The sequence below is a fragment of the Oryctolagus cuniculus genome, chromosome 1, assembly GCF_051225735.1.
Source record: "Oryctolagus cuniculus isolate XC-2025 breed Fujian yellow rabbit chromosome 1, ASM5122573v1, whole genome shotgun sequence".
NCBI lineage: Eukaryota > Metazoa > Chordata > Mammalia > Lagomorpha > Leporidae > Oryctolagus > Oryctolagus cuniculus.
The window spans coordinates 62,407,944-62,424,728 of record NC_142867.1 but is presented as its reverse complement, the minus strand read 5'-3'; the positions used below and the strand labels follow the sequence as shown (position 1 = coordinate 62,424,728).

Here is a 16,785-nt window from a genome sequence, read left to right as displayed (position 1 = left end):
AATGATTTTTTTTCTTTTTCCTTTCCTAGGCACTGAATTTGGGATGCAGAAGCCCCAGCTCTTGGTCCCTGTCGTGGCTACTCCAAATGGAACTCTGGTCCACCCAACATACTTCTTGCTGGTGGGTATCCCTGGTCTGGGGCCTGGCATACACTTCTGGCTGGCTTTTCCACTGTGTTTTATGTATGCTGTGGCCACCTTGGGCAATCTGGCCATTGTCCTCATTATTCGCATGGAGAGATGTTTGCATGAGCCCATGTATCTTTTCCTGGCCATGCTCTCCACCATTGACCTAGTTCTCTCCTCCATCACCATGCCTAAGATGGCCAGCCTTTTTCTGACAGGCATCCAGGAGATTGAGTTCAATGTTTGCCTGGCACAGATGTTCCTTATCCATGCTTTGTCAGCCATGGAGTCGGCGGTTTTGCTGGCCATGGCTTTTGACCGCTTTGTGGCCATCTGCCACCCACTACGCCATGCTTCTGTGCTTACAGGGCCTACTGTGGCCAAGATTGGACTAGCTGCCCTGACCAGGGGATTTGTTTTCTTTTTCCCTCTGCCCTTCATCCTGAAGCGGTTGTCCTATTGTAAGACACATACTGTCACACATTCCTTCTGTCTGCATCAAGATATCATGAAGTTGTCTTGTACCGATACCACAGTCAATGTGATCTATGGACTCTTCATCATTCTTTCAGTCATGGGTGTGGACTCCCTTTTTATTGGATTCTCCTACATCCTTATCCTGCGAGCTGTGTTGGAGCTGTCCTCCAGGGGAGCTGCACTCAAAGCTTTTAACACCTGCATCTCACATCTTTGTGCTGTGCTGGTCTTCTATGTGCCTCTCATTGGGCTCTCAGTGGTGCACAGGCTGGGTGGGCATACCTCCCTGCTCCATGTGGTTATGGCTAACATCTATCTATTGCTGCCACCTGTGGTCAATCCCATTGTCTATGGGGCCAAGACCAAGGAGATTCGTTCAAGGGTCCTCCATATATTCTCACAGGATAGCAGGTGAGAAGAGTCCCTACCACAGTGTCCTCAGTAATGCCAAAGATGGGAGGATTAGATTATGTTGAATGTCTTGTTTGAGGAGCCAACACTCTTTTCTACTTCTGTTTATCTAAATAGATTTGTATTTCTCTCTCCAGGAATGTGCCATTATGCAAGGGCAGACCATCCTGGAGAAGGATTTACCTAGTCTCTGTGCTATAATGGCCTTACATGGTCCCTCTCTCTCAAGTAAATATACACATGATTTTGACATGGGAAGGCTATAATATCACACCTCATGGTTTATTTCAGTCTTCATGTATGATTTAAATTATGATTTCCCTCATGCATTTAGGTCAGTAAATCTGTGTTGATTATGAAACTTACTACTCATACCCCAAAGTGGTTACACAGTCATAATTATGGGTTACTGAAGGTATTTGGAGGATAGTGGTGGAAAGGAAATGGAGACAGGAGAGGGGGTAGTTCACATGAAGTACTCAAGTTTCTGTATGTATCTGGGTGTATTTATCTGCCAATGTGTATCTGTGTGTGCTGTGTGAAAGCAAGTGTGCTCATATGCAAGAGAGAAAATGTGCCTATTGTGTTTGGTGAGTGTAGTAGTGGTGTTCTGACATATTCCAGTATATGTTTCATGGGTGATATCTTTGTACATTTTTCTTTTTTTTTTTTTTTTTTTTTTTTTTTAAACTTTTATTTAATGAATGTAAATTTCCAAAGTACGACTTATGGATTACAATGGCTTTCCCCCCATACCGTCCCTCCCACCCACAACCCTCCCCTTTCCCACTCCCCCTCCCCTTCCATTCACATCAAGATTCATTTTCGATTATCTTAATATACAGAAGATCAGCTTAGTATACATTAAGTATGGATTTCAACAGTTTGCTCCCACACAGAAACATAAAGTGAAAAATAATAGATGATTTTTAAAAATGATGATGAAATCAGAGCAGACCTATTGTCATGTTTAATCCCAGTGAGAGTCAAGTTGGGAATTGATAATTTCTTTTTTTTTTTTTTTTTTTTTTTACAGAGGATCAGTTTAGTATGCATTAAGTAAGGATTTCAACAGTTTGCACCCCCATAGAAACACAAAGTGAAATATATTGTTTGAGTACTCGTTATAGCATTAAATCTCAATGTACAGCACATTAAGGATAGAGATCCTACATGAGGAGTAAGTGCACAGTGACTCCTGTTATTGACTTTACCAATTGACACTCCTGTCTATGGCATCAGTAATCTCCCTATGCTCCAGTCATGAGTTTCCAAGGCTATGGAAGCCCTCTGAGTTCTCCGATTCTTATCTTGTTTAGACAAGCTCATAGTCAAAGTGGAGGTTCTCTCCTCCCTTCAGAGAAAGGTACCTCCTTCTTTGATGGCCTGTTCTTTCCACTGGGATCTCACTCGCAGAGATCTTTTGCCAGAGTGTCTTGGCTTTCCATGCCTGAAATACTCTCATGAGCTTTTCAGCTAGCTCCGAATGCCTTTAGGGCTGATTCTGAGGCCAGAGTGCTATTTAGGACATCTGCCATTCTATGAGTCTGCTGAGTATCTCACTTCTCATGTTGGATCACTCTCCCCTTTATTTACTCCATCAGTTAGCGTTAGCAGGTACTAGACTTGTCTATGTGCTCCCTTTGACTCCCAGTCCCTTCACCATGACCAACTGTGAACTGAAACTGATCACCTGGAACAGTGAGATGGCATTGGTACATGCCACCTCGATGGGATTGAATTGGAATCCCCTGGTATGCTTCCAACTCCACCACTTGGGGCAAGTCAGCCTGAGCATGTCCCAAATTATACATCTCTTCCCTCTCCCATTCCCACCACCATGTTCAACAGGGATCACATTTCAGTTAATTTTCAACACTTAAGAATAACTGTGCATCAATTACAGATCTAAACCAGTCATATTAAGTAGAACAGACAAAAAAAACTACTAAGAGGGATAATGTATTTAGTTGTTCATTAACAGTCAGGGCTATGTTGATCAAGCCACCATTTCCCATAGTGTCCACCTCACTCCAACAGGTTTCCCTCTTGGTGTTCAGTCAGTTGTCACCGATCAGGGAGAACATATGGTATTTGTCCCTTTGGGACTGGCTTATTTCACTCAGCATGATGTGTTCCAGATTCCTCCATTTTGTTGCAAATGACTGGATTTCATTGTTTCTTACTGCGGTATAGTATTCTAAAGAGTACATATCCCATAATTTCTTTATCCAGTCTACCGTTGATGGGCATTTAGGTTGGTTCCAGGTCTTAGCTATTGTGAATTGAGCTGCAATAAACATTAGGGTGCAGACCTCTTTTTTGTTTGCCAATTTAAATTCCTTTGGGTAAATTCCAAGGAGTGGGATGGCTGGGTCGAACGGTAGGGTTATCTTCAGGTTTCTGAGGAATCTCCAGACTGACTTCCATAGTGGCTTGACCAGTTTGCATTCCCACCAACAGTGGGTTAGTGTCCCTTTTTCCCCACATCCTCGCCAGCATCTGTTGTTGGTAGATTTCTGCATGTGAGCCATTCTAACCGGGGTGAGGTGAAACCTCATTGTGGTTTTGATTTGCATTTCCCTGATTGCTAATGACCTTGAACATTTTTTCATGTGCCTGTTGGCCATTTGGATTTCCTCTTTTGAAAAATGTCTATTGAGGTCCTTGGCCCATCTCTTAAGTGGGTTGTTGGTTTTGTTTTTGTGGAGTTTCTTGATCTCTTTGTAGATTCTGGTTATTAACCCTTTGTCTGTTGCATAGTTTGCAAATATTTTTTCCCATTCTGTCGGTTGTCTTTTCACTCTCCTCACTGTTTCTTTTGCAGTACAGAAACTTCTCAATTTGATGCAATCCCAATAGTTGATTTTGGCTTTGACTGCCTGTGCCTCCCGGGTCTTTTCCAGAAATTCTTTGCCTGTGCCAATATCTTGAAGGGTTTCTCCAATGTTCTCTAGTAACTTGATGGTGTCAGGTCGTAGATTTAGGTCTTTAATCCATGTGGAGTGGATTTTTGTGTAAGGTGTAAGGTAGGGGTCTTGCTTCATGATTCTGCATGTGGAAATCCAATTTTCCCAGCACCATTTATTGAATAGACTGTCCTTGCTCCAGGAATTAGTTTTAGATCCTTGATCAAATATAAGTTGGCTGTAGATGTTTGGGTTGATTTCTGGTGTTTCAATTCTGTTCCATTGGTCTATCCATCTGTTTCTGTACCAGTACCATGCTGTTTTAATTACAACTGCCCTGTAGTATGTCCTGAAGTCTGGTATTGTGATGCCTCCGGCTTTGTTTTTGTTGTACAAGATTGCTTTAGCTATTCGAGGTCTCTTGTGCCTCCATATGAATTTCAGCATCATTTTTTCTAGATCTGCGAAGAATGTCTTCGGTATCTTGATTGGTATTGCATTGAATCTGTAAATTGCTTTTGGGAGAATGGACATTTTGATGATGTTGATTCTTCCAATCCATGAGCATGGAAGATTTTTCCATTTCTTGGTATCCTCTTCTATTTCTTTCTTTAAGGTTTTGTAATTTTCATCGTAGAGATCTTTAACGTCTTTGGTTAAGTTTATTCCAAGGTATTTGATTGTTTTTGTAGCTATTGTGAATGGGATTGATCTTAGAAGTTCTTCCTCAGCCATGGCATTGTCTGTGTATACAAAGGCTGTTGATTTTTGTGCATTGATTTTATACCCTGCTACTTTGCCAAACTCTTCTATGAGTTCCAATAGTCTCTTAGTAGAATTCTTTGGGTCCTCTAAATAAAGAATCATGTCATCTGCAAAGAGGGATAGTTTGAGCTCTTCCTTCCCAATTTGTATCCCTTTAATTTCTTTTTCTTGCCTAATAGCTCTGGCTAGAACCTCCAGAACTATATTGAATAGCAGTGGTGAGAGTGGGCATCCCTGTCTGGTTCCAGATCTCAGTGGAAATGCTTCCAACTTTTCCCCATTCAATAGGATGTTGGCTGTGGGTTTTTCATAGATTGCTTTGATTGTATTGAGGAATGTTCCTTCCAAAGCCAGTTTGCTTAGAGTTTTCATCATGAACGGGTGTTGTATTTTATCAAATGCTTTCTCGGCATCTATTGAGATAATCATATGGTTTTTCTTCTGCAGTCTGTTAATGTGGTGTATCACATTGATTGTCTTGCGCACATTAAACCATCCCTGCATACCAGGGATGAATCCCACTTGGTCTGGGTGGATGATCTTTCTGATGTGTTGTTGCATTCTATTGGCGAGAATTTTATTGAGGATTTTTGCATCTATGTTCATCAGGGATATTGGTCTGTAATTCTCTTTCAGTGCTGCATCTTTTTCCGGCTTAGGAATTAAGGTGATGCTGGCTTCATAGAAAGAATTTGGGAGGACTCCCTCTTCTTCGATTGTTCTGAATAGTTTGAGAAGAATTGGAGTTAGTTCTTCTTTAAACGTCTGGTAGAATTCAGCAGTGAATCCATCTGGTCCTGGGCTTTTCTTTGTTGGGAGGGCCTTTATTACTGTTTCAATTTCTGTCTCAGTTATGGGTCTATTTAGTTTTTCGATGTCTTCCTGGTTCAATTTAGGCAGGTTGCATGTGTCCAGGAATCTATCCATTTCTGATAGGTTTCCCTGTTTGCTGGCATACAAGTCCTTGTAGTAATTTCTGATGATTCTTTTTATTTCTGTGGTGTCTGTTGTTACATTTCCTTTTTCATCTCTGATTTTATTGATTTGGGTCTTTTCTCTTCTTTTTTTAGTTAGTTGGGCCAATGGGGTGTCAATTTTGTTTATTTTTTCAAAAAACCAGCTCTTCGTTTGGCTGATTTTTTGTAATGTTTTTCTTGATTCAATCCTGTTGATTTCTTCTCTGATTTTAATTATTTCTCTTCTCCTACTAGATTTGGGTCTGATTTGCTGTAGGTTTTCTAGATCCTTGAGGTGAATGGAAAGCTCATCTATTTGGTGTCTTTCCAATTTCTTGATGTAGGCACCTATTGATATAAACTTTCCTCTTAACACTGCTTTTGCTGTGTCCCATAAGTTTTGGTATGTTGTGCTGTTATCCTCATTTACTTCCAGAAAGTTTTTGATTTCTCTTTTGATTTCTTCTATGACCCATTGTTGATTCAGGAGCATGTTGTTCAATCTCCATGTGTTTGTGTATGCTCTAGGGATTCCTGAGTTGGTAATTTCCAACTTCATTCCTTTATGGTCTGAGAAGCTGCATGGTATGATTCTAATTCTTTTGAATTTGCTGAGACTCGCTTTATGGCCTAGTATGTGGTCAATCCTAGAGAAGCTTCCATGTACTGCTGAGAAGAATGTAAAATCTTTAGCTGTAGGATTGAGAGTTCTGTATATATCTGTTAGATCCATTTGGGCTATAGTGTCGTTTAAATCTACTGTATCCTTGTTGATCTTCTGACCGGATGATCTGTCTATTTCTGAGAGTGGAGTATTGAAGTCCCCCAGTACTACTGTATTGGGGTCTAAGTCTCCCTTTAAGTCCGTTAATAAATCTTTTAGATAAACTGGTGCCCTGTAGTTAGGTGCATATACATTGATAATTGTTATATCTTCCTGTTGAATTGATCCCTTAATCATGATATAGTGTCCCTCTTTGTCTCTCTTAACAGTTTTTGTGGTAAAGTTTATGTTGTCCGATATTAAGATGGCTACGCCCGCTCTTTTTTCATTTCTGTTGGCATGGTATATCTTTTTCCAGCCTTTCACTTTCAGTCTGTATGGATCTTTGTTGGAAAGATGTGTTTCTTGTAAGCAGCAAATAGATGGGTTTTGTTCCCTAACCCAATCAGCCAATCGGTGTCTTTTAACTGGACAGTTCAGGCCATTCACGTTCAAAGTGACTAATGATAAGTGGTAACTTTGCCCTGCCATTTGCCAAAGATAAGTTCTAATATATGCTTTGAATTCCCTGTGATCTTTTGCTGTGAGGTTTCCTTCCTTGGTTTCCTTCCTTTACCTTCTTTCATATTGATGACCGTGTTTCTGTGTTTCTGTGTGTAACACATCTTTAAGCATCTTTTGCAGGGCTGGACGAGTGGCAACAAATTCTTTCAATTTCTGTTTGCAATGAAAAGTCTTTATTTCACCTTCATTCACAAATGATAGCTTTGCAGGATATAATATTCTGGGCTGGCAGTTGTTCTCTCTTAGTACCTGGGCTATATCTCGCCATTCCCTCCTAGCTTTTAGAGTTTCTGATGAGAAGTCAGCTGTGAGTCTGATTGGAGATCCTCTGAGAGTAATCTGACGTTTCTCTCTTGCACATTTCAGGATCTTTTCTTTATGTTTCACTGTGGAGAGTTTAATTACAACGTGTCGTGGTGAGGATCTCTTTTGGTCGTGTTTATTAGGGGTTCTGTGGGCTTCCTGTACTAGGATTTCTCTGTCCTTCTCCAAACCTGGGAAATTTTCTGCTAATATCTCACTAAAAAGGCCTTCTAATCCTTTTTCCCTCTCCATGCCTTCAGGAACTCCTAGAACCCGAATGTTGGGTTTTTTAATAGTATCCTGAAGATTCCCGACAATATGTTTCAGATTTCTAATTTCCTCTTCTTTTCTTTGGTCTGACTGTATCCTTTCCTGTTCTCTGTCTTCTAAGTCCGATATTCTCTCTTCTGCTTCACCCATTCTGTTTGTAAGGCTCTCTATTGTGTTTTTCATTTGATCTATTGAATTCTTCACTTCAGTCACTATCACAGTTTCCGGTTGTACTAGTTGTTTCGTTTCATTTTGATTCCTCCTTAATATTTCATTTTCACGAGAGAGATTTTCTATCTTGTCCATTAAGGATTTGTGTAGTTCCAGAATTTGTTTTTGAGAACTTCTTAATGTTCTTATCAATTTTTTGAGATCTGCTTCTTGCATTTCTTCTATGTCATCATCTTCATAATCTTGAATTGGGGTGTCTTTTTCATTTGAGGGCGTCATGGTGACTTCCTTGTTTTTATTACCTCGGTTTTTGCGTTTGTTATTTGGCATATTGGAGATATTTGGTTTCTTCACTGTGGTGCTTTTTCTTGTTATACTATGACTCTAGATTAAGTGGACTATCTGTTTTTGATGGAGCCTTAGGGCTTGAGATGGGTGTGGCCTGAGAGCTCTGTTTGGTGTGCCAAAGGTGACACTCCCAGGTTAGGCGTGGTAAATCTCTCTCTCTCTCTCTTTTTTTTTTTTTTTTTTTGATTCAAAAGGGAAGTAATTCTGCACAGCTGAACGAAGTTGGAGGTAGTTAGCAGGCAAATGATATACCCACAGGAGCCAGAGATCGGAAGCTCTTTCCCAAGATCCCCACAGGGAATCTGTTCGGCCCTCAGAGTGGGCTCAAATTCTCCTTCAGCCTCCCACTGGGTTGCCAAAGTTACGGAATTGTAGCGTCTCTGGAGAGTGCTCATGTGAATTCCGTGAGTTCTCTCCCCCACCGTCTCTTTTTTCACAGTCTCAGTTCAGTAGCACCACAAATTTACTAGCTCCTAATCTCCTGTTAATTCGCCCCACCCAGAGTCAGGTTTTTCTGCTAGGCTCAGGGCCGGTTCAGACCTGAGGTCGCTCTGCTTATGACGTATGTCCAAGATGGCGCCTGCTCTTTGTCTTGCTCGCCCTTGAGAGGTGAGCGGAGAGAGAGAAACCCGTGTCCGTACTAGTCACCCTTTTTTCTCTCTCTCTCTCTCTTCCAGTTAGCCTTGTGAACTTCCCCCCCCCCCCCCGGGGGTCGTTCCCTCTAGTCTCCTCTCTCCGCTTGCCTGCCGGTGTCTCGGGCTATTGAGGTTCGGCTCACCTCGCGTTCCAGCGCTGGTGTGTTGAGTCTGCCGCTGATGTCCCGAACTGTGGGCTCCCACGCTCTCCACGCAGGTCCGCTGTGAGTCACGCGTTCCGGAAGAGTTTCTTGTGCTGTTTCCTCCCCTACTCTTCCTTGAACCTGCAGTATCTCCACTTTTATTAAACTATCTCTCCCCAGACTATCAGTGTGCTCCCTTCCTATTCCGCCATCTTGCCGGACTCCCTGTACATTTTTCTATGTCTGCATATATATGGTGAGAATTATCTTTATGTGTGTCTGGTAAGAACATTGCTTCTGCCTCTATCTTTCCTTCACCTTGACCACAAGGATTTCAGGTGCCTCTGCCTGTCTTCCCTGTCTGCTTTATCTGAGGCACTAGCTTTATTCTCAATACCAGGTTACATTATCTTCTTTTCTCCCTTCTCTTTCCTGCTGCTCTGCCAAGCATGTTTTCAAGTCCTTGACTGTGAGGATGAGTAGGTGGTACTTGTAAAGCTGCCAGCATCTGCTAGGGTTCATCTCACTATAAGTGACTCACTTGACCCTCAGCTCTTGGAATCTGCTAGGTCAAAAACATTCACCCTGTAGAACTGTAGGTGTGGAACAGTATAGATTAATTTGAGCAGAGGAAAGAACACTGAAATAGGACTTTTAAGGAAAGGTACAGCAACATACCTCATAATATCTCTAGAAATAATTCCCTCTTTTGTATAATGAGAAACTCAACAGCAGTGATGCTGTGAAGCTCAAATGCTGTGAACATCCTTTGTAAACATGTTTGGAATGGTTATTTTCATATGGTTGCTTTGTTGTACAAGATTAAGAAATATTATTCACATCATGGCCTATATGAATGGTGCTCATTGTTACTAATTAATCAAGACAACTCTTTATCTCCCAATAAATTGTTTTCACAAAGCTTCAGAGAAGTTGAAATTCATTCTCCTTGTACTGGGCTGTGAATTGAAAATGAAATCCAGACCTTGTCAAGAGGTTCCTTTAGATGTGGTCTACATCTGCATCAGGAAAAAACACACTGTGGTGCGGGGATCACTAGCTCTTTTAGGGGCCAGTTGCTTAATCTACTAACCTTAGTAATTTTGGAAGGTATGAACAATGTAAAATAGGAGTGGATTATAGAACCTCTGCTATGGGTGTGGGGACTAATTAGATAGGATAATAGATGTGAATGCACATGGAAAATACAATTATTGATAAAAGTTGATGAAAATAATTTTAAGTAATAAATCTGCTGAAATAAGACATGTTTATTCTACCTTAGGGGATAGTATTCAAAGTACAGCAGCCTTCACCTTTCATGAACAACTTCTGTGCCAAGGCCAGAAGGCATTCCCTCGTCCATACTGAAAGGTCATTGTCTTTAGACTAACTGGTGTCTTCCTTCTCAGAAGATCTTGGGCCATCTCTGAATTCCCTAGGAACTGTTTATTGGATGATGGGTGACTCCTACAATGATTGTTGCAATGCTGGAAAACTTGGCTGACTGCCAGACCAGAGTAGTGGCTTTCTCTAGGCTCCCACAGTCTCTGCACTTCTATCATAAAACAGAAGCCTCTGTAATCCAACTGGATGTTTAGTCCTCTGTTTGGAGTTAAATGATTGTATGATAACTGTTGTCCTGTATCCTGGAACCCAGTTACCTATATGACAGTTTTCTGTCTTCCTTTAGGATAGGGAGCAGGTCTTACTATGTGCGTGTTTTCTGAGCCTGGCATATGCGGTGCTCAGTGGCTGTTAGGCTGAGTCTGCTTAGAGTGGGGGAGAGGCAGAAAGAGTTCTGGTTCATTTTAAATAAACAAATTCACTCTTGTTCCACCATCTATCCCATCTCCTGTTCTTTTTTTGCTATTGATTATATATTATGAGGTTCACAAAAGTACTTTCCCCAGCTATTAATGATCAATTTTGATAAAAAAAATTAGATCTCAGATAATATTTTCACTACCAATTTACAGATAAAGAAACCTATGCTCGAAGAAGTTCAGTGACAGCTGACACTAGGATAATGTCACTTCTAGAAATTTCTTTCCCAAGATCAGACACTTAAGTCTCAGATTTAAGATTCTGATAAAAAGTAGTCAGAGTTATGAAAAACTTCTAATAGTCTTTCTACTCAAAATCATACTTTAGTTGTGTGCTGCATGTCAGCATTCACTCTTACCATGCTTGGCCTACAAGAGTGTTATTGAGCCTTCAGTACATTGATTTTATCATGGTAATTAGACAGTTTGAAGGATACAGCTTCCCACTGCCATCTTAATTTTTTATAGAAAACTTTATTTAATAAATATAAATTTTGAAAGTACAACTTTTGGATTATAGCAGTTCTTCCTCCCATAACCACCCTCCTACCCACAAACCATCCCATCTCCTACTCCCTCTCCCATCCCATTCTTCATTAAGATTCATTTTAATTATCTTTATATACAGAAGATCATTTTAATTATCTTTATATACAGAAGATCAACTCCATACTAAGTAAAGATTTCAACAGTTTGTACCCACACAGAAACACAAAGTACAAAGTACTGTTTGAAGATGAGTTTTTACTGTTAATTCTCATAGTACAACACATTAAGGACAGAGATCCTACATGGGGAGTAAGTGCACATTGACTCCCATTGTTGATTTAACAATTGGCACTCTTATTTATGACATCAGCAATCACCCGAGGCTCTTGTCATGAGCTGCCAAGGCTATGGAAGCCTCTTGAGTTCACAAACTCTGACAAGGCCATAATCATAATCAAAGTGGTTCTCTCCTCCCTTCAGAGAAAGATACCTCCTTCTTTGATAGCCTCTTCTTTCTACTGAGATATCACTCACAGAGATCTTTCATTTAGGTTATTTTTTCGCCACAGTGTCTTGGCTTACCATGCCAGAGATACTCTCATGGGCTTTTTAGCCATATCCAAATGAGTTAAGGGCTGATTCTGAGCCCAGAGTGCTGTTTAAGGCATTTGTCATTCTATGAGTCTGCCCCACAGCCATCTTCTTATGCTAGGTAATTCTTCAGGTAATGTCTACAAATTCTCTGTTGCCAACATTAGTGGAAAAGGAGGTCCATCCTCATTCCCTATGGCCTTCCACTTTACCCATCTCAGCTTAGAGGATGGCGCACTCAGTCTAGGAAAAGCATCACTGACAAGTGTCAGAGACCCAAGCAGAGAGCCCCGTTTCTCCCCTGTGGCTCCTGTAGAGGCTCAGGGTTATCATTGTTGTCACAGCACATCTATGAACTTTGAATGAGTGAGATGATCTGATGATGGGCTGATAACCATGTCTTAACCAGTGGCTTCTGGGTGTTGGAGGGCTCACTGGGTGCTTCTTTGATGCCGCAGGGCACCTCCCATTGTTTCACAAGTAAGCGCTGTCCCCCCCCCCCAGGCTCTCTACTGCTTCTGAAAACTACTTTTGGGACATGAAATATAAATAGGGGCCTGGGCTCCAGCACAGCTGAGAGTGATTACCTGAAAGCTGCCTTCCTGACAGGCTAGCATCTGTGTGGGTTCCGATCTTCCAAGCAATCAACAAGATAGAATTAATGGAATTAAATATACAAGAGTTTTTTTTTTTTAATATATTTTCTCTTGGAAAAGGCTTATGGCATATAACTGGAAGAAGGAATAGAAATAGATTGGTAAATCCTTCAGATTATGGTACAAGCTGACACATGTCAAAGGAGAAAGGAAAAATTGGGTGGAAAGAGTCAGACCCAGACCGCAGTATGATTCTGAGAAAGTTTCAGCCAGGCTGAATGATAGTCCCCAAGCAAAGGCTGCTCACTGGAACAGTCCCAGGTTGGCAGAAATGGGTCAGCACGAAGTCATTTCCTGGGAGCAGCTTGGAGGAAGTGTGGCTCCCAGGCTAACTGGTGATAACCAAAAAAGGAGCAATTGGGGTCTCAGTCGGTTGTGCTCCCAGACAACAGACTGCTATGACAATTATACTTTCATGGCTGTCATGGCATCTGCACCTGAGTGTTTTCATTCAGGTAAAACCTGTAATATGGGGACGGGGTATTTCATGCCTCCAGCTCTGGAGGATATTTAATTTTATTTAAATTTTAATAGCTTACTAATGTATAATTAATATACAACAAATTGTACACATTAAAAATGTACCATAGACGTTCTGACAGAGGTGCATACCCACAAATCTGTCACCAAAATCAGGCAATCAACATATCTATCACCCCCAAAAGTTTCCTTGTGTGCCTTTGAGATTCCTGATTCCCATGTCTGCTCATCACCCTCCAGTCCAGTACACAAGTAACCACTGGACTGCTTTGCTGCTCTATGTTTAGTATGAATTTCTTAGAATTATTCAGTAGGAACTAATTTTGGGTCTGGTTTCTTTTATTCAGCACAATTGCTCTGAAACGCATCTGTGTGTATAAGGAGCTCAGCCCTTTTATTGCTGAGCAACATTCCATTGTGTGATTATGTCATAATTTGTTCAGCCTTTGCCTTCTTGGGGAACATTTAGGAAGTTTCCAGGGTTGAGTAATACAAATGAAGTTGATGTGAACATTTGTGTACTGGTCTTTTTATGGACATATATTTTTATTTATTTATTTTTTCAAGTAAACACCTGGGAGCAGAATGGCTGTAGTATTATAGTTTGTATTTAATTTTTTAACAGACTGTTTTCCAACATGCTTGTCTCATTTTATACTCCCAGCATTATATGAGACTTACAATTCATCAACATTCTTACCAATGTTTGAATGGTTTAGACATCTTTTATTTTTTGGTATTTTAGCAGGGGTGAAGTGGCATGCTATTGTGGTTTTAATTCGTAATTCTCTAAGGAATAGTGATACTGGACATCTTTTTTTTTTTTTTTTGACAGGCAGAGTGGACAGTGAGAGAGAGAGACAGAGAGAAAGGTCTTCCTTTTGCTGTTGGTTCACCCTTCAATGGCCGCTGCGGCCTGCGTGCTGTGGCCGGCACACCGCGCTGATCCGAAGGCAGGAGCCAGGTACTTCTCCTGGTCTCCCATGGGGTGCAGGGCCCAAGCACTTGGGCCATCCTCCACTGCACTCCCTGGCCACAGCAGAGAGCTGGCCTGGAAGAGGGGCAACCGGGACAGAATCCGGCGCCCTGACCGGAACTAGAACCTGGTGTGCTGGCACTGAAAGGCGGAGGATTAGCCTAGTGAGCCGCGGCGCCAGCCAATACTGGACATCTTTTCATGTGCTGTTAGCTGTATGTAACTCTTTCATTTTTGTTTTGTTTTGCATAGAGTTTGGATTTAATAAAAACTTGCTTATTTATTGGAGAGACAGAGAGAAAAAGACAATTAGACAGACAGACAGACACATAAATAGATAAACAGAGTGTTCTCGCACACTGATTCACTCCAGCAAATGCCTACAATGGCCAGAACTGGGCCAGGCCAAAGTTGAGAGCTAGAATCTCAAACGGTCTCCCACTTAGGTGTCATTAACCTAATCACCTTTGCTATCACTTCTGCCTCCCAAGGTCCATATTAACAAGAAGCCAGAATTGGGAGCCAAAGCCAGGAATAGAATCCAAATACTCCAGTGTGGGATGTGGGCACCTGAAACAGCATCTTAATTGCAAGGATAGGCATATTTAAAATATATTTTTACGTACAAGTATTTTGTCAGTTGTACACTTTACATTCCTTTCTCCCTCTATCTGTGAGTTATCTTTTACTTTAAAAAAGAATTTTGAGGCCGGTGCCACCACTCACTAGGCTAATCCGGCGCCAGCACCCCGGGTTCTAGTCCCGGTTGCTCCTCTTCCAGTCTAGCTCTCTGCTGTGGCCCAGGAAAGCAGTGGAGGATGGCCCAAGTGCTTGGGCCCTGCACCTGCATGGGAGACCAGGAGGAAGCACCTGGCTCCTGGCCTCGGATCAGCGCGGTGCACTGGCCACAACGAGCCGGCCTCAGCGGCCATTGGAGGGTGAACCAACAGCAAAAGGAAGACCTTTCTCTCTGTCTCTCTCTTTCTCTCACTGTCCACTCTGCTGTCAAAAAATAATAAAAAAATGTTTTATATTCTGATGACAACATAAATAGTATGGCATAATTAAATTTATAATTGTCTATTGCTAAAATAGAAAACTGTAATTGATTTCTCTATGTTGCCCTTGAACCTTAAGCCTTGCTAAACTCATTTATAATTTATAGAAGTTTTATTATGTTTTCCATAAGATTGTCTATATACATGGTCATGTTGTCTATGAAAAAAGACAGTTGGAGACAGGTCTTCCACCTGCTGGTTCACTTTCCAAATGCCTGCAACATCCAGGACTGGACCAGGATGAAGCAAGGAACACAGAACCCAATTCATGTCTCCCATGTGGGTAGCAGGGACCCGGGTACTTGAGCCGTCATCTGTTGCATTTCCAAAAAGTGCATGAATAATAAGCTGGATTGGAAGTGAAGTAACTGAGACTCAAACTAGGCATTCTTGTATGGGATGTGGACACCCCGATTGATATTTTAACCTGTATGTTAACTCCACACCATTCTGTTTATCCCTGGAGTTGTTCAACTTTATTACAACACATCTTGCTTTAATTTTTATGATTGTAGTGTTTGGAATTCATTAATTTTGTATGTGGGTTTAAAAATTTACATCAAATTTGTGAATTTCTGGCTATTATTTTTTGCCTTCCTCCCTTTGGGACTCCATATTTATATCTGTTTGAAGTTGCCACACTATTAATGAATGCTGTGTTCAGTTTCAAAATAGTCTTTTTAAAAATCACTGTTTAATTTCAGATAATTTTTTAAAGCTTTTTAAAAATTTATTTGAAAGAGTTACACAGAGAGAGAAGGAGAGGCAGAGAGAGAGAGGTCTTCCACCCGCTGGTTCACTCTCCAATTGGCCGCAATGGCTGGAACTGCACTGATTTGAAACCAGGAGCCAGGAGCTTCTTTTGAGTCTCCCACATGGGTAGGGGGTCCAAGTAATTGGGCCATCTTCTACTGCTTTCCCAGGCCATAGCAGAGAGCTGGATCAGAATTGGAGCAGCCGGGACTCGAACTGGAGCCCATATGGGATGCCAGCACTACAGGTGGCAGTCTTACCCTCTATTTCACAGTGCCAGCCACACAAATAATTTCTAATGCTATGTTTTCAAATTTACTAATATTTTCTTCTGCAGTATCTAACCTGTCCTTAATCTCATCCAGTGAGTTGTACATCTGACACATTATAATTTTTTTTTCTCTAGAAGTTTGGGGTTAAAAATGCCTTTCATGGCTCTTCCCAAATTTTTGAACCCATTTAATACAGTATTATAATAATAATTTTAACATCTGTGTCCTCTGTTTTTTTTTTTTAAATCTGAATCAATTCTTGATCAACTTTTGATTTGTTTTCCTTGTTTCTTTGCATGCCTGGCAATTTGATTACCTGTCAGACACTGTAAATATTACTTTGGTAAGATTTTTATGTCCTTATAGATATTCTTGCACTTTGTTCAAAAAGACAGGTAAGCCACTTGGAAATAATTTGATCATTTTAGGGCTTGTTTTTAAGATTTTTTAGGTGAACTTGCCCACTACTGAGGCAATGGCAGTATAATTATCAAAACATTGAAATCAACATTAGTACAATAGCTCAGTGTTGCATGGTGACGTTTGGGTTAGGTACAAGCCATATATACAGTAAGGTTAAAATGAAGTTGAAAAATTCCTATCACTTAGCAAAGTTATAGCACACGAAATTGCTCACACGTTCGTACTGATGCTGTTATAATTAGGCCTGCGACTTCTCCAGTCACATAAAGTATCACACAAACAGTTTCATCCAGTGCATAATACTTGAAATACTTGATAATGATAGCAAATGACCATGCTCCCCATTTCTATATTTACTATACTAAACATTTTAGCTTTATTTTAGAATGTACCCCTTCTCTTTATAAAAAAAAGTTTACTGTAAAATAAAGTTTACTGTGTGTTATGATGGACATGCAT

The 16,785-nt window shown here is 40.9% G+C and overlaps 1 protein-coding gene across 1 annotated transcript; it reads left to right on the top strand.

Annotated features, from left to right (window-relative positions):
* Positions 1-43: 43 nt before the first annotated feature.
* OR51D1 (olfactory receptor family 51 subfamily D member 1) lies at positions 44-1,018 on the top strand. The gene has a single exon (XM_002708549.4). It carries the CDS (start codon positions 44-46, stop codon positions 1,016-1,018), a length of 975 nt encoding a protein of 324 aa, XP_002708595.3.
* Positions 1,019-16,785: the final 15,767 nt, after the last annotated feature.

What these genes read in the sequence shown, in the direction of transcription:
- OR51D1 (XM_002708549.4), top strand. Translation starts at nt 44, where the DNA reads ATGCAGAAGCCCCAGCTCTTGGTCCCTGTCGTGGCTACTCCAAATGGA.